Source organism: Protopterus annectens, chromosome 1.part1, assembly GCF_019279795.1.
Source record: "Protopterus annectens isolate FY-2018-M chromosome 1.part1, PAN1.0, whole genome shotgun sequence".
Taxonomy (NCBI): Eukaryota; Metazoa; Chordata; order Ceratodontiformes; family Protopteridae; genus Protopterus; species Protopterus annectens.
The window spans coordinates 22,302,513-22,326,066 of record NC_056726.1 but is presented as its reverse complement, the minus strand read 5'-3'; the positions used below and the strand labels follow the sequence as shown (position 1 = coordinate 22,326,066).

The window sequence follows — 23,554 nt, the reverse complement described above, 5'->3', positions numbered from 1 at the left end:
CTGGACAGGGGCTTTGGGTGCTGACTTGTCTAAACATGGGCTAATCTCGTAGCTAGGCTAAGGGCCTCAGGGTCAATAGCCTATTAACTTCCTATGAACTTCTCCACAGATAACATGTTTTCAGTTACTTTATACTACTTTCAAAGTGAACACAGACACACACACAGACACACACGTGCTCCTTTTAAAAAGTACATTATAATCAAGACAATCCATTAAAACACAACACTTCTAGTTTTAAAATAACATTCCCAAAGGAAACTTATCTGCCCAGCAAAAGAAATACAAAACTACCACCGCTCCTCAAAGCCAAAGAGGAGCACAACTCTTCAACAGCAGTAAAAACTGAAGGGCTTTGTGCCCAAACTTGTCTTTTAGTCAGCCCAGTTAGAGTTGCCAGACAGTTTGGGCACATTGAAAGTGCCTTGAAGCTGGCTGGCTCTCATATCTTGTTAAGATAGAACCAATATAGCTAAAGCTACTGCAGCAGTGATGGATATGATCATGAATTCTCTGCATGCTACCAAATATACTTAAAACATCCATGAGCAGAGACAGCTGCTGGTAGAACAGACACTAAGAAGTGGGCCAAAAAGCCTTCTGGGAGTCATGCATCTATCTTGTCATCCTGGGCTTTTTTTTTCTGAGAAAAGAAATGGCCATCTCCTGTGCAAGGTGTAGAGGCTCCTAGATAAGATGCTGGGAAATCCAGAAAAGTAGAGTTGTTCCCAGAAGTGCAAAATGAAGGACAGACATCTGAAGTAATCAGACTAGCTGTTATCCTCATTAACTACTGCAATTATTCTCGTAAGCCAAAAGTAGCTTTAAATGTTTATTCGTAATGCAGCAGTAATGCAGTTATCTAATGTGACCAATTCTCAGTATTCCAGGATGCAAGGGCCATTTTACAAAAAGCTTTTTCAGCAGTGGAGTTGCAGAGTTACTGTGCACGGAATATACACCCTTTTTAAAATGTTTATTTGGAAAAAGTGGTCAATACCAGTCATGCAGCAATTTAACATTGTTACACTCTGTGACTTACCTTTTAGCACCATACAATGTAGTGCATAAAGCACCAATTAGCATTTTTGTCCAACTGGTGAATATTTTTTACCCTGCCATACCTTAAACTAGCACACGTTAAATTAGTATTCTCTGTGATGATGCCACAAAGTAAAGATGATCTTTAACCTCAGTGACATCAACATAGTGAAAACATGAAATCAGTCCATACGATTTTGATAAAAGTGCTCAGCGCAGGCGCAGAAATGCAGCCATTAAACTCTAGTAAAGAGTTCCAAGTTGATGTCACCAAGGACACATGGGCCGTAGTAAATTTTTAATTCAAACCACAGCCCAAACAAATAAGACATGACTATGGCAAGATATATACTGTGACAGTTAACTCACTGTGTGAGCAAGGTTGCAGAAGTGTAAACCTTCTTACCCCATCTATCCAGCGCCCTGGAGTCTCTATCAGAAGGGGTATGATTTTTAGCAGTAGAAGCCTTAATGCCCTTGGGCCCTCCTGTGAAATAGTCTCTGGATCTAGAATAGGATTTTTGAAAAGGAACTTGTGGGACTCTGGGACCCTGTAGTATCAGTCAGGTTTTCTGAGAGCAGGAGGCAGGGAATCGGGGGCAAAACTAGATTCCGAAAAAGCATCAACAATGTCTAGTACAGGAGGAATAGCTAAAGGTCTATGCAGAGGCAGGAGAAGGAAATCCCCAAGCCTATTTTCGGAGAAAAATCATGGCTTTCCCAGTGGAAATGCTCCCTTGGAGTATGTAAGGCTTCTCCAAAAGAAACATCCTCAGGAGGGGAAAGCAGAGGGAATACAGTCCTCTGCCATCAGAATCTTCATAAGTAGGTAAGGGCAGATCAGAAGAATCAGAAGACAGAATCTTGATCAGAAGATTCATAATCAACTTCAGTCCTAGGCCTCTTAGAAGGGGGAGGGGGTTGGCTACCCCAGATTAGTTATTAGATCTTCAGCCATTCTTATTTGGTTTTTAGGCAGAGGCCTGAGCGGTTTTTTAGACATGGATCGAGATTTAGGCCCAAGTAATAAAGGATGCGATTTAATATGCAAGTCCATAGGCCTGAACACACCCTCAGAAGCTGGTGCCTGCACAGTGGCTCCAGACCAATCCAAGGTAGAGACATCCGCGGGTTCCATAGTTGAAGCAACTCGCGGCATTCCGGACTCCAAATGGGTCTCAGTAGAGGCCTGCGAATCTGAAGTAGCGGGTATCAGGGGCTGCGAAAGCGCCTCACTGAGTACCGGTGAACTGGCGACTGGCTTAGGAAAAGTGTCATCGGCAGTTCTGGACCTCGGCGGCCTGTCTTTATCTTTGTGTTTTTTCGGAATCCCGGTAGTCAGATGGCTAACCGACATTTCTGGATAATTAAAACAGAGAACTGAAATATTTAAGAGGCGAAAATATACTGACGACGGATAGTGCGCTGATTAAATAAAGCAGACAGCAAGGTACAGGTCAGGGCCTAGGCAAGGAATACAGTACTGATGAAGATCTTTATGAGGCATTTGCTTTCCACAAGTAATGCAGTTATTAACATCGGCAAGGAGCAAGAAAGTTTCCCCAATGGGGTACTTGGCTTTAGTTGAAGACTTCGGTTCTGAAACTCGAAAACGAAAATTTCAGGAGTTGGCCAACCGGCACTTGCGAACTGCTTCGGGCATCGCACAGCAAGACAGACTGATGTAATGGCGTCGGCTGCATGTTTTATACTGCTGACGACCTGATGCCATGGAAGAAGGGACAGCAACCGACAAGACTTTGTTAATCAGGCCGACTGAGGGCTACCTTCAAGCAGATAACTCAAATGTAATGACTGCAACAGTGAAATACAAAGAACATCAGAAATTTCAGAATCCTGATCAGAAGAATCAGAAGGAAAACCAGTTCTAGGTCTTTTAGAGGGGGAAGGCTGGCTTCCCCTAATTAGAGTAATAAGGTCTTCAGCCATTCTTATTTGTTTTTTAGGTATATGGGCCTGACCATGCGTTTTGGACGTCTGTTTTCTATAGGCATGGATAGAGTTTTAGGCCTTGAAGAAGATGGCGTCTGTTTGATATGCAAGTCAGCAGGCCTGAACACACCCTCAGAAGCCAGGGCCTGCACAGCGGCTCCGGAGCCATCCAAGGTAGAGACATCCGCAGGTTCCATAGTCGAAGAAGCATCTTGCGGCATACCGGACTCTGAATGGGTCTCAGTAGAGGCCTGCGAATCTGAAGTAGCAGGTATCAGGGGCTGCAAAAGCACCCAAGTACTGGTGAACTGGCGACTAGCTTACCGGAAGTGTCATCGGCAGCTTTGGACCCAAGCGGGCTGTCTATCTTTACGTTTTTTTTTCAGAATGTCAGTAGTCCGATAGCTTACCAAAGCCATTTCTGGATAATTAAACCCAGTACCGAAATAGTTTGATGCGAAAATGAACAGACGACGAATAGTTAGAGGATTGAATAAGGCGCAAAACTGACAGCGAGGTTCGCCGCAGTCTGGGCTTAAGCAAGGAATGCAGTACGAATGAAAATCTTTATGAGGTATTTGCTTTCCACAAGTAATACAATAGTTAACTTTTACGGACATCAGTTTAGAGCAACAAAAAGGCCCCCCCAACGAGGTACTTGGCTTTTTTGAAGACTTCGGTTCTGAAACTCGAAAACAAAAATTTCAGGAGTCTGCCAACTGGCACTTGCGAACTGCTTCTGCTTCGGGCACCGCACGGCAAGAAAGACTGATGTAATGGCATCGGCTGCATGCTTTATACCCGTACCTGACGTCATGGCTGCATGCCTTATATCCCTACCGGACGTCATGGAAGAAGAGACAGCAACTGACGCAGGACTCAAGACTTTGATAATCAGGCCAGCTGAGGGCTACCTGCAAGCAGATAACCCAAATGTAACGACTTCAACAGTGAAACATGAACATCTGCAATTCAAAATTGTAGCTTGACCTGATCATTACCAATATGGGTGACCGGAGGTCAACCCCTTGCTGGTTAGATCTGACCATAGATCTGACCATAAACTAAACCACTCTGGTTGTCCACATTCCGCCCCCACCACCAGTCAAAGAAACCACCATGAAAAACTTTTCAAAACTGAACTTCGCATTACTCAAGACCAAGGTGGAAAGTTTCAAATCCCCCATCCAAGCTGCAAAATTCTTTACTAATGCTCTCTATGGGCACCTACAAGAATGCATGGATCGTGCTATCCCAAACAAAACTAAGACTCACTCCTCCAAGAAAAGGAAGCCAGTCTGGTGGACCCCTGCCATAAACAAGCTATACACAAGGAGGAAACTAGTACAGAAGAGAGTAAAATCCCAAGGAGGGAAGACATCCCTGATCAGTATAAGTAAAAAACTACGATCCCTCATAAAAATCATCCAATGCTAGCTTCGAAAGAAAAATTGCCAAGGACTCCAAAGATAACCACTAGGCATTCTTTAGCTATGTCAAGAATCTAAGTGACAATTCTCAGATCTGCTCAGAGTTAGTGCAGGAGGACACAAAATACACAGAATCGACATATCGCCAACATCCTGGCAGACAGGTTCAGAGCAAACTTCACTCCCCTCTCACCCCCAAAAGGGCCCATAACCATACCAGAAGAATGTAGTGCCCCTGAAATCAGACACTCAGGTTAAAGCAGCCCTCTCCAAAGCCAAAAACACAGCATCAATGGGACTGGACAGTGTCCCAGGATGCATCCTACACGAGCTCAAAGATGAACTAACCCCTCACCTAAACACACTGTTCAAATTCAGCCACTCCACAGGCTACATTGCCCATAGAGTGGTGCACTGCAACGGTTACTCCGCTGCACAAAGCCAGAGCCACAACAAACCCCGGGAACTATCGCTCTACAAGTCTGACTAGCTTGGTCTGCATGGCTATGGTGCGCATCATCATGGATCTCATTAACAGAGACATTGGGAACCTTCAAACACTGGACCCTACCCAGTTCGGCTTTAAGGGCAGATCATGCCTCCTAAACCTGGTGGACTTCTTTGAGACCATTACCAAGGCTATAGACAAGGGAAAGGTGGTCCACACAGCCTACCGAGACATCGCAAAGGTCTTCAATACCATTCCCCATTCTGGTATTATAGACAAGCTCACCAGCCTGAACATAAACCCCTACGAGATGGGTTGCCAACTGGCTCACGAACAGAACCCACATGGCAAGAGTTGCAGGAGCTAGGTCCGACTCTAAACCGGTTACAAGTGGCGATCCCCAGGGCTCAGTCCTAGACCCCTCCTATTCACATATACTTCTCAGGAGGTACAAGCTAGCACAGGACTATGGTTGACCAAGTTCGCAGATTACTGCAAACTAGGGGCTATAATTGACTCTCCAGCTGACGCAGACATCCTCCAAAAGGGTCTCACTGAGACAGACACCTGGTGTCAAAACCACAGCCTCAAGTTAACCAAAAAGTGCATAGTCATCCTCTTTGGGGAAAAAAAGTACCCACAAACTAACACAGGTGATAGCACCCTAAATACTGAAGGCATAAGGGATCTGGGACCCAAGTAGATAGTAACCTATCCTTTGATAATCACATTGCCAAAGTGGTTAGAGAAAATCCTATGTGGCCCACCTAATCACAAAAGGCTTGCATCCAGATCAAGAGGTCATTGTTCCCCTCTACGCATCACTCGTCAGACCAGAGTACAACACCCCATTTGGGATGTACCTTAACAAGACACCTGCAACAGCTGGAAAAACCACAGAAGTACCTCACCAAGAGGATCACTGGCATCAAACAGATGCCCTATGCAGCTCGACTGAAGAAACTCCAGTTGTACTCTGTTGCATACTGCCTACCCAGAGGTGATCTCTGCCTTAAATACAAGGCCATTTCCAACCCAGAATTGATGGACATGCTCCACCTAAAGAAAACCATACCCCCCTCGAGCAACACGCTCTGGGGATCTAAACCTCACCATAACAATAGGAAGTGCTGCAGGGACAGATTCCTGTCCCAGAGACTTTCCATGCTCTGAACAAGATTCCAATCTACATCAGGCAGAGCTTCTCACTAACCCTATTCAAGAGAAATCTTGACCAGTGAATGGGAAACAAAGTTTACCCCGGGGATCACTTCAATGGCACAGGGAACTAATCCAAGGGGATGACGAAAGCCAACACATTCCGGCTAGGCTGATTAATGCCTTCGGGCAGATAGCCTAGTACCTACCTATGAACAAATGTAGTGCTTTTTTTTTTTTTTTTTTTTATTAAATGTAGATTTCAAGAAAAGTCCTGGCCTCCTCAAAGCAAGATGCCACAATCTGGTACTAGGAAAGCATTTTCAAATGAATCCTCTACAGTTGCATTGCAGTTGAACAGGTTTTGGCTTTGGCTCTCTCACTCCTAAAAGCTCTACAAGTTGCCTATAAAAAACAAAACACAAAAAACAACCAAAAAAAACCCCAGGAACTCTTACTCCTAACGTGAAAAAGCCCTCTCATGAAACAGAGGGCTTCCCCAAACAGAATATCCTCTGGAGGAGACCAAAGGAAACAGTACCTCCGATACTAATATACTAATGCAGTAGTCTAGTGGGGGGGATGCAGCTGCTGTGAAATCAACCAGCTCCTCATCACAGGTCTAAATACATCTCAGTTGGGGGAGGGACCTTTCCCCTGGCTTGTGGGGTCATGCATGGCAGGGTCTGGTATCAGTGACCCTGCTAGGCTGCAACTAAACTTCACAAACTTTTCTTTGCCATGGTGTACTCTTACATGGCATTGCCAACAGATTATTTTGTGTGAGACACAGACATGCATTCATCATATATGCACTCTTGCCCAATAAAATTTCAAAATATCCACAAGGAATCCCTACTGACCTTCTCCTGCAGGCAGCCCAAAATACACGTTTTTTTCTGTCATATTTAAAATGCACCTTTTTCTGTCATATTTAAAAGTAAAGACATTACTCCAAAAACTCTATTGGCCTTTTACAAGCAACTGAAGAAAGGCCTTAGCTAGACATAGGGCTCCTCAAAGAATGCAAATTAGTGCAAAAAAAACACAACGTGTATTGATAGGTAAAGAAAATGACGAGGTGGAGTAGTTACATTACATAAACCAGCCATTGCAAAAATAAGCTTAGCGGTCTTGTTTACGTCAATCTACCCATTACAGCAGACTGCAACAGAAGCAACAATTGAAGTAGTGCTGTGGACGATCACCCATGATAACTTGTTAATGGTCACCCTGCCCACGAATAAGTACTTGTAAATGCTGAATTAGACTTCTGACTGCCAAGAGTGCTGATGCGAGAAGGTACACAAGTGCAATGGGATTTTGATTTTTAGGAGTGAGTATACAGCACTAAGGGATTTGCAAATAATGGGTGTGGCAGCAGCAGCAGTACTGCATACAGTGGACAATTGTACAGAAACAATATCACCACAAGACGAAATTACTAACGCTACTGTTCGATGCCTCCATCCTCACGTATAGGTAAAGCAAAACTGCAAAAACAAGCTGCAGAAAGCTTTCCTTCACAAAACCACAAAGTTCACCAGAGAGAAATAAGTTCTAAATTTGTGAGAATCGCTCAAGAACTGCTATTCTTCCAAGATGCCACCCCCCCAGGGATGACCAGAGAGAGGGGCAGACCCAGAAGATGCTAGATAGAACATTTCAAGCTGCCTGGGAATACCTCCGAGTAGGAAATGCCCTACCCAGCTTTCTATTACCAAGACTTCTAGATGACAAGTGAATTAAAAAAAATGGAATGAAGAGAGAGTGGGGGACTTTGAAATGCTAATAAGTGCATCAACTTTAGAGCGCAACAATGCTAGAAGGAACACATTACCTGTGGTAGAAAGTTAATGCCTTGTCCCAAAAATATGGAAGGGCCAAACTGCTAATGAATACACACAATGCACAACACAAAACCACATCTTAAGAGCATGCACACACTTATGAAGATCATAGCTACAAAAAAGCCAGAGACAAGCTTACTTACCTAGTTAATAGAATACAAATTAAATAAAAATGAATAGAGTTTGAAACAGTACCTGAAACATGTTATCATCTTTATCGCCGCCTTTGGAGGCTGAGCCACCCTTTGAACTCTCCCCACTAGTTTTCTGTTTTTTTGCTGGTCTTTCAGCTACAACCTGTTTCTTCTTTTTGGCCTAAAAATAAAATTAGAGAGATCAGTTACATCAATCACGGTAAACTGAGGAGGATCCCTCTCCCAGACCACACACATACACAAAAGTACAAAGTAGATGTTACAGAACAGGAGCTCCCAACTTGTAATTATCAGATGCAAATGAAACCTACCTGGCCCAACTTACACTGCTCTGTGAGCAGCTCAGCACAAGCAGAGTTATGCCCAATGCAAGTATACACAAAGTAGAGGTCACAGAACAGGAGCTCCCAACTTGTAATTATTAGATGCAAATGAAACCTACCTGGCCCAACTTACACTGCTCTGTGAGCAGCTCAGCACAAGCAGAGTTATGCCCAATGCAAGTATGCATACCTGTCTCCCAAACAACACAGGCACTGAGCCTGCACCATCTTCCATTCTCTTCTACAGATGAATTAAAAAAAAAAAAAAAGAGCTGCTCCCAACTCATTTATTTTACTATGGCTATATACATGGAGTAATAACACCTCACCATACAGAGAGTACAAGTTGCTCACCATAAGGAGCTGGCGACTGCAAGTTACACAGATACTATGCATAAATTACACCACGAGCTCTTCCCATCCCTTTCTCCTACCTCAGCTGTTAGCCAACATGTTCTAGAGAGGACAGGGCCTACTACTGATAAAAGTAGGTAGAACTTGTACTGCAAAAGTGAACTTTGTAAACATCTACAGTTACATTCATACATTTTCTTTGTATGGATCATTGTTGCAGTAAAACTTCTAACCAGTAAGATTTCCAAAGTTATACCCCACTATACATAAATGGAGGTCCCGATATCCCTTCCCCACCTTTGAAGGAGAAAATGATTCTAAAGCACTCCTTGCGACATAATATGATGAAGAATCAGTGGAAGCAGTCTGACTTAGAGAATGAGAAAAGATCCCCTGGAAAGGAAAAATTTCCTCCCACTGCCATCTGTTACTTTGTCTCAACTATCTGTTGCAAACAGAAAAAGGAGACTCAGACTTTCTGGAAGGAAAAAGAAAAAGGGGCTAGGATGGAAGGGGGGCATAAGGTTTCTTGACTACTCAAGTCTTGGACTGTCCCTGATTTTGGGAAGAGGTTCACGGCTTCTTTTTGGAGACCCCTTACCATTTTTCTTCTTAAAAGTTTGTTTAACCTGTATTTTGTTGAGACTGTATTCTGCTTTTGGCCAAAACTGGATAAGGAGTTAGAGAATCCCTTAGAAAATCTGGAAACTAGAGCTGAAAAATCTGAGAGATTACCCGATCAAAAGGTGTGAGAAGAGTAAGCTGATCACCCTTGCAGTAGACGGGCCAAATACTAAGTTTCTACCCAAAAGAGGATAGAAGTATCTTAACCAGGGGTTCTGAGAATGCAGCCATGCAAACCTCTTCAAAACAGTACCAGTCGGCATCACTCTGGAAGATGTAACCAGTCGCATCCACACAATGTAAACAATGAGTAGTGACCTGTGCAATAGCATTTTAAAGCAGATTATTCCTCACAAGAAACAGCAGATAAAACATTCCTTTAGTTTTTCAATTAGTCAGAACATTAACATACTAATTTGACATCCTTATGATAGAGAAGGATTGGAATCAAGTGTTAACAGCGGTGGGACAAACTAAAGCTATAGTTGGTGGGTCAGGTTTGGTACTGCGTTTCCCCGAAAAAAAGACCGGGTCTTTTATATATATATTTTTTTGCACCAAAAGACGATTTGGGGCTTATTTTCAGGGGATGTCTCTTACCCCCCCCCCCCCACATACAACAACATTTATTCCAGTTACTGGGGCAACAGTTCTAGGTAATGCATTAACAATTGTGCGATAATTCTCCATAAACAGTGCAGCAAACATTTCAACTTCAGAATATCTACACCTTGGCTTTAACAGTGCAATATTTCATGCTTAACAGAAAGTGCAGAAAAATCTCAATGTGTGTGTTGAAGTCAATTAAAAATGCTAAGTTTCTGCAACACAAAATACACGTACAAGAACAGAACCGCACACATTTAAAATAAATCACAAACACCAATGATTTGCCATTCTAAATAAGCACGTTTGGTCTCACCTTACAGAATTAACTGTCAAAAGAATATGGACATCCCAAGGGGAATAAAACAGGTCAATAACTGTCACTTTTGAGTGGTGTTAGTTTTTTTTATTCCTTACCCAAATTCTAAGAGAAGAATGATGGAAAATCATAAAATTATAGTCTGGGAACTAGTGGTATACATAGAATATGGTATAGGTGTTCAGCCTTACTTTGCAATTACCCCTTTATCATTTTTATCAAGGGGAGAATTTTTTTTGAATAATAAAACGTTACCTTAACTTACAATAAAGTAAAAAAAAAAAAAAAAAAAACACACTGACGAGAGCTTGCTGGCAGCTGAAAGCAGAAGCAATCTATTCTGCTGACCCGATAACGGAAAAGTTATTTAAAATACAGTCATGTCATCTTCTGGAACATGGTCATAACCCTCCCAACCCAGAATTCCGGGCTGAATTTCTTGCGACTCAATTTCCTGTAGAACCATTGGCCCCAATCTGTCACGTCCAGGAATAGAGCTCTCCTCAAATGAGTTCCTGTCCATGTAGCCTGCTCGTAGTGCATTGGCAATACAGCTGTCAGTGATTTTATCCCATGAATTCTTCACCCAAGTCATGACCTCTCATAGGCTAGGCTTCACAAAGTTTCCACGCCGATTTCTCTCCATCCTGTTTTCAATGTAGTAATCGAGTTCCATGTACAAATGGTCCTTGAATGGCTTGTTATTGCAGTATCAAGATTCTTGAGATTGCAGTAATTCCTGCGGGAATTATTACTTAATCTATTCTTCTCTCTGCAAGGAAGTTCTTCATGTCTTTAGTGCAGTGAGTGCTGGCTGAATCCCAGACTAGCAGACCTCTTTTCTGCCACCTCGCAAAACAAGTGGCAGCATTAGATCTACCCACTTCGTTATATCTATTTGCGTGCACAAGGCTTTTTCGGTTTCAAGAATGTAAACGCCTGAAAACACATTCAATATTTTCTTGCCCTTACTAATGATTAGAGGTGGTGCTCTCTTTCCATCCAGACAAATTGCCAAAATAAAGGTAACACGTGCACTTTCATAAACAGTAGAGGGAATGTAGATTGACGAGGCACCCCTGTGAACAATTATTGTTTGGCCCATATACACTGCAGTTTCATTTATAGCAATCATGTTGGAAAATTGGTAAAGTCGATGCCAAAGGACTTGAATGCAAGTGCATGTTTAGAAAAGTAGATGCCAAAGGACTTGAATGCAAGTGCAAGTTTAATAACTTAAATTTCTTCCAGCTTTAACACTGTTGATCTTCGAGTTCATATCGCTGAAGGAAGGAAGCCATCCAGCCAGTGTTGTGATGCTTTAAATTCTTCAGGGGATATTTCTAACTGTGGTGCCATTGCAAGGGCAAATGCTTGAATATCAGCCCTGTGCACAACCAAAGCCTTTGGTCCCCTGTTAGCAATCCATTCACAGATTAGGTCTTCCACCTCAGGAAATAACGGTTGCCGACCTGATCCACACTTGCACTTATTAGCATTTCCCTCGTCGACCTGTTGACTGAGGTTATCGTACTCGGGTTGCCACTTTCAGACCATAGATCCAACTTCTCTTTGCAAAAAGCCATAAGGGAGTGCTCTATTCCTTTCTTGTACAAAATAGCTCTTTCGTTTTGCACTCAACTTGTCAATGCTGAAATACGGTAATGTATAAAAATTGGAAGAAGAAAAAAAAAAAAAACTTTAAACATAGGATGCAACTCAAAGTGCAGTAACATGTATGTAACACACACACACACTCGCACTCTGCAACACACACACACACACTCGCACTCTGCAACACACACACACACACACGCACTCTGCAACACACACACACACACACACTCTGCCTGCAACACACACACACACACACTCTGCCTGCAACACACACACACACACACACACACACACACACACACACACACACACACACACACACACACACACACTCTGCCTGCAACACACACACACACACACACTCTGCCTGCAACACACACACACACACACACACACACTCTGCCTGCAACACACACACACACTCTGCCTGCAACACACACACACACTCGCACTCTGCAACACACACACACACACACACACACACTCGCACTCTGCAACACACACACACACTCGCACTCTGCAACACACACACACACTCGCACTCTGCAACACACACACACACTCGCACTCTGCAACACACACACACTCTGCCTGCAACACACACACACTCTGCCTGCAACACACACACACACACTCTGCCTGCAACACACACACACACACACTCTGCCTGCAACACACACACACACACTCTGCCTGCAACACACACACACACACTCTGCCTGCAACACACACACACGCACTCTGTAACACACACACACTCGCACTCTGCAACACACACACACACACACTCGCACTCTGCAACACACACACACACACACTCGCACTCTGCAACACACACACACACACACACTCGCACTCTGTAACACACACACACACACACTGCACTCTGTACACACACACACACACACACACACACTCGCACTCTGTAACACACACACACACACACTCGCACTCTGTAACACACACACACACACTCGCACTCTGTAACACACACACACACACTCGCACTCTGTAACACACACACACACACTCGCACTCTGTAACACACACACACACACTCGCACTCTGTAACACACACACACACACTCGCACTCTGTAACACACACACACACTCGCACTCTGTAACACACACACACTCGCACTCTGTAACACACACACACACACACACTCGCACTCTGTAACACACACACACACACACACACACTCGCACTCTGTAACACACACACACACTCGCACTCTGTAACACACACACACACACTCGCACTCTGTAACACACACACACACACTCGCACTCTGTAACACACACACACACACACTCGCACTCTGTAACACACACACAATGTCTGTAACACACACACAATGTCTGTAACACACACACAATGTCTGTAACACACACACAATGTCTGTAACACACACACGTGGTCAACAGCCACAACAGAGTCACCCACCTGCAAATAAGGCATACTGATAAGCAACCAGCTTCTGTCACCATGGCAGGTTAACTTTCTTGTTGCGGCTGGAAGTAGTACAGACTGTGAGGCACGTACTTTGCTCCATGATCAGGCCAAAAATGGCATTTCTTTCCAGGGGAAGACAAGCAGCAAATGCTGGTAAACTCTACAAGTTCTCAGTTTTCACAGGACACAGTAAAAGCACTTGCCAGCCCCAAACAATTTCATCACAGAATTTTTATTTCAGTTACTATACACAACTTTTAAACTGACAGGAAAAAATTTAGAAAAATTCCCCAAAGGGAACTTGCCTGCCCAGCAAAGGAACAGCACCAGGACAACCATACATGCTTGAAAGCCTTAAGAGCACAATCTGGCAGCAGTAAAGCTCTGGAGGTTTTGGCACCCAAAATTTTTCAGTCAGCTCAACGGTTTAGAGTCAGATCTAGCTCCAGCAACTCTCACCATGTGGGTTCTGTCCATGAGCCACTTGGCAACCCATCTTGTGACGTACTGGTTTATGTTCAGGCTGGTGAGCTTGTCTATACCAGAATGGGGAATGGTGTTGAAGGCCTTTGCGAGGTCTAGGTAGGCTGTGTGTACCACCTTTCCCTAGTCTATAGCCTTGGTAACTGTCCCGAAGTCCACCAGGTTTAGGAGACATGATCTGCCCTTAACGCCAAACTGGGTAGGGTCCAGTGTTTGGAGGTTCCCAATGTAGAGTTCCATGATGATGTGCTTCACAGCCTTGCACACCAAGCTAGTCAGGCTTCTAGGGTAATAGTTCCCGGAGTCTGCTGTGGCTCCACCTTTGTGGAGCGAAATAACCGTGCTGTGCGCCACTCTATGGGTACGTAGCCTGTGGAGAGGCAGAGTTTGAACAGTGTGTTTAGGTGAGGGGTTAGTCTGAGCTCATGTAGGACGCAGCCTGGGACACCGTCCGGGTCCCACTGATGCTGTGTTTTTTGCTTTGGAGAGGGCGGTTTTAACCAGAGTGTCTGATTTCAGGGGCTCTACATTCTTCTGGTATGGTTATGGGCCCTTTTGGGGGTTAAGAGGGGGGTGAAGTTTGCACTAAACCAGTATGTTGACGACATTGGTCGATTCAATGTATTTTGTGCCATTCTGCACCAACTCCGAGCAGATCTGAGCACTGCCACTTAGATTCTTGACATAGCTAAAGAACGCCTTGTGGTTATCTTTGGAATCCTTGACAATTTTTCTTTCAAAGCTCGCCTTGGATGATTTTATGAGGGATCGTAGTTTCTTGTCGATATTGATCAGGGATGTCTTCCCTTCTTGGGATTTTACTCTTTTTCTGTACCAGTTTCCTTCCTCTATTGTATAGCTTGTTTATGGCAGGGGTCCACCAGACTGGTTTCCTTTTCTTGGAGGAGTGAGTCTTGGTTTTGCTTGGGCTAACACGATCCATGCATTCTTGTAGGTGCCCGTAGAATACATTAATAAAGGATTTTGCAGCTTGGACAGCGTTATCTTTTAGCATGGGGGCTGTGAAACGTTCCACCTTGGTCTTCAAGAACGTGAAGTTTGCTTTTGAAAAGTTTTTCACGGTGGTTTCCTTGTCCTGGGGTGGGGGCGGAATGTGGATAACCAGAGTGATTTGTTTATGGTCAGATCTAACCAGCAAGGGGTTTACCTCCGGTGTGGAACACTGGTCACCCATGTTAGTGATGACTAGGTCCAATATGCTGTCACCTCTGGTGGGAGTGTTGACCAGTTGATCCAGGGCATTTGAGTTTATAAATTCTAGAAAATGTTGGGAAAGGAGTTAGTACCGAGTAGTTCTCCCAGTTTGTTTGGGTAATTGAAATCACCCAATATTAGGGTGTTTGGTAGGATCTTTGCGTTTCCCCAGAGTTTCCAGAAACGCAGAATGGGGGTCCTGGGACATGGTGGGCGATTTGTAGCAAGCTATAACTTGAATTGCAGTTTTGCCCGTTAGTTGCATGTAGATGATCTCTGAAGCATTGTGCTGTGCCACTAACCTGGAGGTGTGGGTATCCTTGATGAATATGGATACGCCCCCCACCTTTTGTATTTCGGTCTGGGTTCTGTAGCCAAAATGTATGGTACGAGTTGTAGCCTGGTAGTACTGGTGTGCTCTCTGCAGCCTTAAACCAGGTTTCTGTTACTGCACCTATAAATCGATTTTACTCCATACAGAGGAGTGCCTCAAGTGCGTGCATTTTGAGGTTTAGACTTCTGGCATTGAGTAGCATTACCCTCAGTTTTTTTTTTGTTACTTGTGCTATTTACAGCAGTGGGTTTGTCTTTTGAGCCTTGCTTAAAAAAGGCACTATAATTATTCAAAATGGCAAGGGTGACAGGTGCAAGCAGTCTCTAGCGAAGCAGAGGGGCTCGTCGAGCATGTCATCCCAGGCGGACAGACAATGGATCCTCTTTGAATGACACCAGAAACTTAGCCAATTGTTGAAGTTGATCATGTTTTCTTTATACCGTGGTATCATTCTTGGCGAGGGCAGGATGCTACTCAGGGTCATACCGGCCTGGGCTACGTGATCAGAGACCTCTTCCATGTCTCTCTTCATGTAGTCCAGGAAGGTACGGCTCAGATCATTCACACCAACGTGGATAATGAGAGACAAGTCGGATATGTACTTGTTCTGGAGTGACCTGAATGCTTGTGTTATGTGGCGGATCCTGGCACCAGACAGGCAGCCAACAGTAACCTTCTCCCTATTCAGCCTAGTGAGTGGACGTCCGTGTGCCTGGCTATAGAAAGTCACCTATTACTAGTGTGTTGGGTATGTTATTTTGCCTTAAGGGCTGCAATTGCATGGCACACTGGTTTTGTGAAGTATGTGTTTCATGGTTTGTGTTGGGGGGGGGGGTGGAGGTTGCTTGGATGTCTGCTTTGGAGGTCTCTGTTGCTTTTGCAGATTTTTATTTAGAGCCTCAGAGTATGTTTTCATGTATTTGTGTGTTTTCTGCCGGTGCGGGCTTAATGGGTCTATGTGAGACTGGTGGTGTGATGCAAGTATTTCCCTTCTCCTCTGGACGGTCTGATCCAGTCTTGGGTTGAGAGAACTTAGCCTCCAATTTGGCTGTATAATTGCATCTCTCGCATGTATTAGTGTTTGGTGGTAGGAGGAGAGGGTTGTCTGTGTGCATGAGGCAGTTGTAACATTGCCCCAAAATGCCCAGATTCACCAGTTGGACTGGAGAGTACACCTGAAAACTGCCCTTTGGACATGCCTGGATAGGTACAGTGAACTGTTTTACTGGATTGGTAAGGTCGAATAGAGAGCCTTATCCTACTGTACAGTTGGGGGGGGGGGGTCTAGTGCTAGGGCTTAAGTGCTTGCTATGAGCTTTGAGCAAGTGCCAGGCTGAGAAATGTATGGCTTGAGTGTTTAGCTTGAAACTTTGTCTAGTTCCAAGGGAAACATTGAAGAGGAGACTTTGCGGAGCCAGGAATATAGTTGTACCCTAGCTAACCAGTGCTGCCCGGCATGCAAAACCAGGCAAATGTGTTTTTTATAGCAGGGAAATGAAAGAGATAGAAATCAGCCCAAAATTGCCAATAAAGTACTAATTTCTGGGCTGAAACCACTCCTCCATGGACAGATAGGGGCCTCTCTCACAGGTGAACAAAGAAACTTGCTTCTATTCAAGTAAGGTATGGGCAAACACAGAGATTTGTAACAGTCCCGAATCTAGCACTAACCTGAAAACTGGACTACACTAGCTTAGAAAGGCAGATATTTTGTTTCTGTTTTTTTTTTTTCAGAAAATAAAGCGGATACAATCAAAAAATACTTTAAATGCACAGAAAAGGATACTTGTATATCTCAGATCAGAATTGTAGTCAATGCCCCTAGTAATAAAGTAGGAAGAAACACAAATACAGTAAAAGCAGATGAATAAAGTGAAAATTTTATATATATATATATATATATATATATATATATATATATATATATATATAAAAAAAAGAGAATGAACTGATTTAAACAAGTTACCAGAAAAAAGCTCAAAACTGAGCCCTGTTCCAGCAGTCTTCAGACAAGTTCTAACTGCACACTCCTGCCACTAGGGTGCAAGGGAACCTTCTCAAAAAAAAAAAAAAAAAAAAAAAAGGGGGGGGGGGGGGGATTGCCTGGATCAGAGCTCAAGTTATACGAACAAAGCTAGAATCAGCAGCCCTGGATCTGGTCTAAGCTACAGCAACAAGGAGCACCAATTTCAGAAAAACAGTTCAAATAAGCAGGCACAATAAGCCTGTTACCAGAAATTCCCAGCTCAGAAGGGCAGAATCCAGCCTATCCTCCCACAAAAGTGCAGACCACAAACCTTCTTAATGTAGAATAACTGGCCTGAAGCGCAGTGCTAGCGCAGTGCTTAAACCAGAACCAAAACATAGCAGACACTGAGCCTTCAAGTCAGCAATTCCCAGCTTAGAAGGACGCAAGCTACCTGTCCTGCCACAACAGTGCAGACCACAAACCTTATTAATGTAAAACAACTGGTATGAAGCCCAAGTGCTTAAACGAAAAGACTTAACAGTTACAATTTAGTCAGGCTACTACCAAGCAGTAATAAATGCAGCAGAATAAATAAAATGGAGTACTTTTAAGAAGAGGCAAAAGCAAAATAAGGAGGAAATACAAATAGAGCAGATGAACAAAATGCAATTTTATCTGTTAGTAAAAGTGCAAGGAGAGAGGAAGGAAGAACCTAAGCGGGTTGGCCTTCTCAAATCTTCTCTCTGTATTTGAACACTAGACTCTGAATATAATCTGTCTGTACTCGGTTAAGTGAGCAGATGAGATGGACTCGGGAGGAGTGCTCAAATACAGACTTACAGGAGGGGTGGGCAATTCAAGAGCCACCAACACAGGAACAGGGAAGATGGGTGGGAAACTAACGAGAGAGAAAACTTTTAAAACTGCAAGTTTGCACTTAACAAAAGACTATAATACAGTACTGCAAGTTTGCACTTAACTTTAGCTTCTAATGCAGGTGATTGTAGCCAACCAAGTCTCTCACAAATTGAGCATGTGGCAACGAAACAAAATGTTAAAACACAAGCAACATTTGAGGTCCGAGACTGAAAGCAGTAAAAGCAAAAATATAAAAAAACTGCACATAGCTTGCATTTCTGCAGCAGTAGACCAAAGGGCTTGAACATGAGCACTGACAGTGACCATTTCACCCAGGAGTCAGACTGGCAAAATATTTTACCAGTAACAAAAAAATTACATCTGGGGAGTACCTACTTTGGACATTCAAGAGCATCGGGCTTAAAAAATGAAAATTTCTCCACATTTAAAAGGTATTATACTACAACTGTGATCCACATGATGAACATACTTGCTCAACTTTACAAAGCACAAGCCTGCCAAAGCCCAAGTACTTACGGTACCTGAACTGGGACTTTAGAAAGGTCAGCCGCAGAACTCGACAGGATGCGGGTACAGCAGCAAAGGTCAAGCAAATGCTTAAAAACAAAGGACCCTCTCTGAAGTCCACAAAGAAGAATGGGGAATCTCTGGCTGGCTGCTATGGAGAGAGTATACAGAAGGCAGCCTTTTCAAAGCTCTACATGTGGTACTGAAACAAGTGCATGCGAGTTTGCCAGTGATACCAAGCTGTACACAGGATAGAATGCACAGGAAGAAATGTTAAGAAAGCATCTCATGGGCACTCACAAAGTAGAACTATATTATCATCAAAAATTGAAGGCAGCTATGTAAGTGGGAGAAAAAAATGCACAGGAAAGTCAATACAAACCCCACCCGTTTCATTGTACCAACAATGAATAGTGCAATAACATAAAACATGACTGACAGCATGACCACATCTGAATGATGGTATACACATTACTCGAGGCAAGAAATCCAGCATCAACAATCTTACAACATATGGAGATTTAACTCCATAGTCTTAAGGGAACACAAGTACATGAAGCTAACATTTCCTGAGACAACGAAAATTAGCATGCCCACTTCTAGAAAAGCAGAAAACAGAATTTTATCATAAATTACACAAAGGGTGCTAAAGTGGGGTCATCAGTAGTCATTTACCAAAGGACAACTTTTCTGAAAATAATTTAAAATACTCCTACATAAATGGATTTCAAGTTGTGTCTAGTCTGGGAGTTCAACAGTGCAGACAGTTAATCTCTCAGATCTCAATACACTTGTCCTGGGATTGCCATCCTCAATGTTGTGGTCCTGGGATTGCCATCCTCAATGTTGTGGCCCTCAATCTTGTGACTGCAAACCATGTACTTTGCACGCGCACACAAAACACAGCACTCTAGTAAGCTAGTTTAAAATAAATACAAAAAGAAAAAAAAAAAAATTACAGTTGTGTTGAGAGTATACTTGTCTAAAGGTAGGTTACAAATTCCATGTGAATCTTATGCTTTTCCAATACACAGTCCAAAGCCAAGACTTACTGGCATTATAATGCAAAGCCACGGTGGTGCAGCTGTAGCGTTGTCGCCTCACAGCTAGAGGTTCTCCTGTTAGATTCTCGGCTACAGCGCTTTCTGTGTGGAGTCTGCATGTCCTCTCCACAGTCGAATGACGTTCGAAAGACATGCGTGCCTTCGTTGAAGGTTGGGCGTCAAGCTGACACCTCAGCACCGTAAAAATCTTAAGCCAATCATTAGCGGACCGGAGTTCCAGATTGTACTCCTTTATATGACTCATTTTAGATCCAAGTGGAGTTTTACAAGTAAGACTTCAATAAAAGCCATGTTGATTTTTCACCTTATCAGTGTGTGACCCAGATTTGTACATATCATTTTCAAAGCAATCTAGCTGAATAAGCAGAAATTTGACAGTTCTGTGAAACAGTCAAACATGTAGTCACTGAACTGCTACAATAAGCCATACTACTCACCTGCGGCAGAGATCGCTGGCTCTTGAAAAAGGAATTCAACCTCCTTAAATTTTCTGCAGTTACATGGCTAAAAGCAACACTTTACTTGCCGAAACATTGTGTGCTTACAAATTTTCTTCAGAGGGAAACTAGCAGCCACAATGGATTCAATTAGGTTCTTGCCAAAGTCCCCACTTCTGTCACATTAACTGCTATACCATCTTCTTTTGAAAGCAATTTTAAATGAATATGCAGGACAGGTAGTTTCAGAGACACTGAAAAGTAAAATTGCCAAATGTACATGCACAATATGTCATATGATGTACTGATATCCCATCCAGCACTACAGAGATCTTTTATGCCCCTTGCTTTCCAGAAAAGCCATAACATGGCTTCTGGACATGCGTCAGGTCTTTGTGGACCATATCTTTTGGCCAGGAACCTATGAAACGTTAAACTTCGACCCACTCTTTTGGGATTGGTGGCAGCTCTGGTGGGGGTAAAAGATCCCATGGAACTTAAGGGAAGTTCTTTGATGCCCTGGCCAAATTTCCATCAGTAAGTAGGAATAAAACACCGGGCAACAACTGAAACAAAAGCTGGCTTACCAGGTCACAGCAAGTCATTTGCCTGAGGCAGGTCATTTTGGACACAGGCTGCAGTGGAGGGAGGAGGTGGAGGAACAGGCAAGGACAGGGCATGTCAGGAGGGTTAGGGTGGGACTGAAAAGGCTTAGAACAAAGCAAATTAGTCTTTTCAATTTCTACCTTGGTACCTTTCAGCAAGACAAGAGGCAGAAGCATGATCAGGAGATGCAATTCGGAAATGAACAAAGAAACAGTGATGAACAAGGATCACTGAATTTCTGCAAAGAGTTTAACATCATCTGGGAACAGCAGAAGTAAGACTTCAAACCAGAGAGTGCTTACTATAAAGCTATATGATGCTCGGTTAAATTTGTACATACGTGTACTATACAAATCACACACAACAAATATATATCATGCACAGACACACATTTTATACACAGATACACACATCTATATCCCCATGCATATTATATATACATATATGTCTATATACACTGAGCAGAGTGGAGGAGGGGCGTTTACTACAACTCTGATCTGAGACATACAAGTATCCTGTTTTTTGGCTTACTTATACGGATTATGGTTTCTAGTAATTTGTATACAGCACATTGCCTGCTGTATAGTTTTTACTGCATTTTACTGCTATTAACTAATCTGCACGGGTAACAGATTTGTTTACAGTTAAAAATCATTCTATAGTCTCTTTGTGCCTTTATCCGTTTAAAAACTTTCATTTTGTGGCTTTCTGTAGTGTTTACTGTGGCCAATTGCTTAAGTATCGGTCCCCACCCTCCCCTGCTGGCGTCTTGCTGTTATACTTGGTGGCTTTGCAGTTGCCAGCCCCATATGTAAATTTGATCTGGGACACTCCTCCCAGTCTAGTGTCATTAGCTCATTCTAATACAGAGAGAACATCTGAGAAGGCCTTCCGTTCCTCCTTTCTCCCTTTCAAAAAAAAAAATATTGCCCGATTCTCCTTGTGTTCTGACTGTGCTTCTCAAACATTTTGGAAATATAGAGTATATTTTAGAGCATTTATTATAACTGTACTTGCCTTAATATTGCTACAACTCAAGTGTTCTAGGTTGCACTGCATCTGAATTTTTGTGTTTTAGCTGCTTTTCTGTATATATATATATATATATATATATATATATATATATATAAATTCTCTGTATATGTAGACTAGCTACTTATTCTGCTGTATTACTGCCTCAAATAGTTTTTCAGTTGTGCACTTGCCTTGCTTCAATTTGCTAATTTTGTAGAGTTTTAATTGCATTTACTGTTTAGGAATACATACTCAAGTGTGTTGGTCTTTTCTGTGTTTACTTACTGTATTATTGCATTGCCCATTAAAAAAAAAAAAAAAAAAACCCACACTATTTTGTCTGCTCGTTTCCCACCATTCCTAGCCAGTCCAGATCCCAGGCTTTGCTTGTCTCAGGACTTTATTTTCTGTGTTCAGAGCTATCCAGACCTTGCTGTGGTAGAGGGAAGTCCTACTGCTTACTAGTGGGAGTGGTGAGCATTGTACTGCCTAACACTAGAGTTAGTTCCAGCTCTGAAATTGTAACTGTATTAGCCTTTTGGGCCGATTTCTATCCCTTTCAACTTTCTGGCTTAAAAATGCATGTGTTTGCACATTTTTAGTATCATGCAGCACCAGGAGGCTACAGTTAAACTATTCCAGGTGCCAGAAAGTCTGCTCTTCAAATCGTCCCTTAGAACTAGCTGGTTTCTCAGTAGTTACACTAAAATCTGAATCCCTGTGACTAGCACTTGCTCTAGAACCTGCTGGAAAGCACTAGGAAGCCTGAAACTGATACAAGCACTCAACTCTCCTGGTCAATAAGGAGAAATTAATCGTAGACACTAAACAGCCTATAATTCAAAGTACCTTGCAAAGGTAAGGGAAAACGGCTCATACTTTACAAAAAAAGCACCTACACAGGCATGTCCAAGGGTCAGCTTCCGGCAATTTCTCCTGCCCACCTGGTGAATCTGGGCATACTGGGGCAATGCGACAACTGCCTCAAACCCTCTCCTCCTACTACCAAACACTACAACCTGCGAGAAATGCACTTACATAGCCAAAGCTCTCTCCGGCCAAGATTTTGCTAGACAGTCAAGAGGAAAAGGTGAACACCTGCACTACACCTCAAGCAACTCGCAGCCCTTCAAAATCCACACCATCAACACCCACATATAGCAACACTAAACCCACATATCCGGAGGCCCTTAACGTTAACCTGCCCAAGCAACAAGGACCTCCTAAGCTGAAAACACAAACACCAGTCACAACCAAAGTGACACATAGCTCACAACACCAGTGTGCAACCCAACAGCAGCCCCTAAGGCAAGACAATGTACCCAACACTTTAGTCATAGATGACTCTAGTCAGGGACACTGATGTCCCACTCACCAGTCTGAACAAGGAGAAAGTTAGTCAGGTGCCAGGATCCACCACATACTCAAGTCACTCCACAACAAGTACAAATACGACTCTGTCATTGTCCATGCAGGAGTGAATGACTTGAGACGTACCCCCCCTGGACTACAGGAAGAGAGACATGGAAGAGCTCTCGGATCATGTGGCCCAGGCAGTATGACCCTAGCCCCGAGTAGCACCACCATAACAGACAGATACAAGCATGCAAAATCTGACTGTAGGTAATGCTACTCAATGCTAGAAGTCTAAACCTCAAAATGCACGCTCTCAAGGCACTCCTAAAAATGGAGAACATAGATATTTGTGCAG

General features: G+C 43.2%; 1 protein-coding gene across 2 annotated transcripts in view; it reads right to left on the bottom strand.

Moving 5' to 3' along the window:
* Nucleotides 1–23,554, bottom strand: part of SUB1 (SUB1 regulator of transcription) — a 155,575-nt gene that overhangs the window by 116,429 nt on the left and 15,592 nt on the right. For both annotated transcript variants that reach the window (XM_044073441.1, XM_044073442.1), the window contains exon 3: nucleotides 8,076–8,195. In XM_044073441.1, the coding sequence (XP_043929376.1) occupies nucleotides 8,076–8,195 (120 nt within the window). The remainder of the gene's footprint in view (nucleotides 1–8,075; nucleotides 8,196–23,554) is intronic.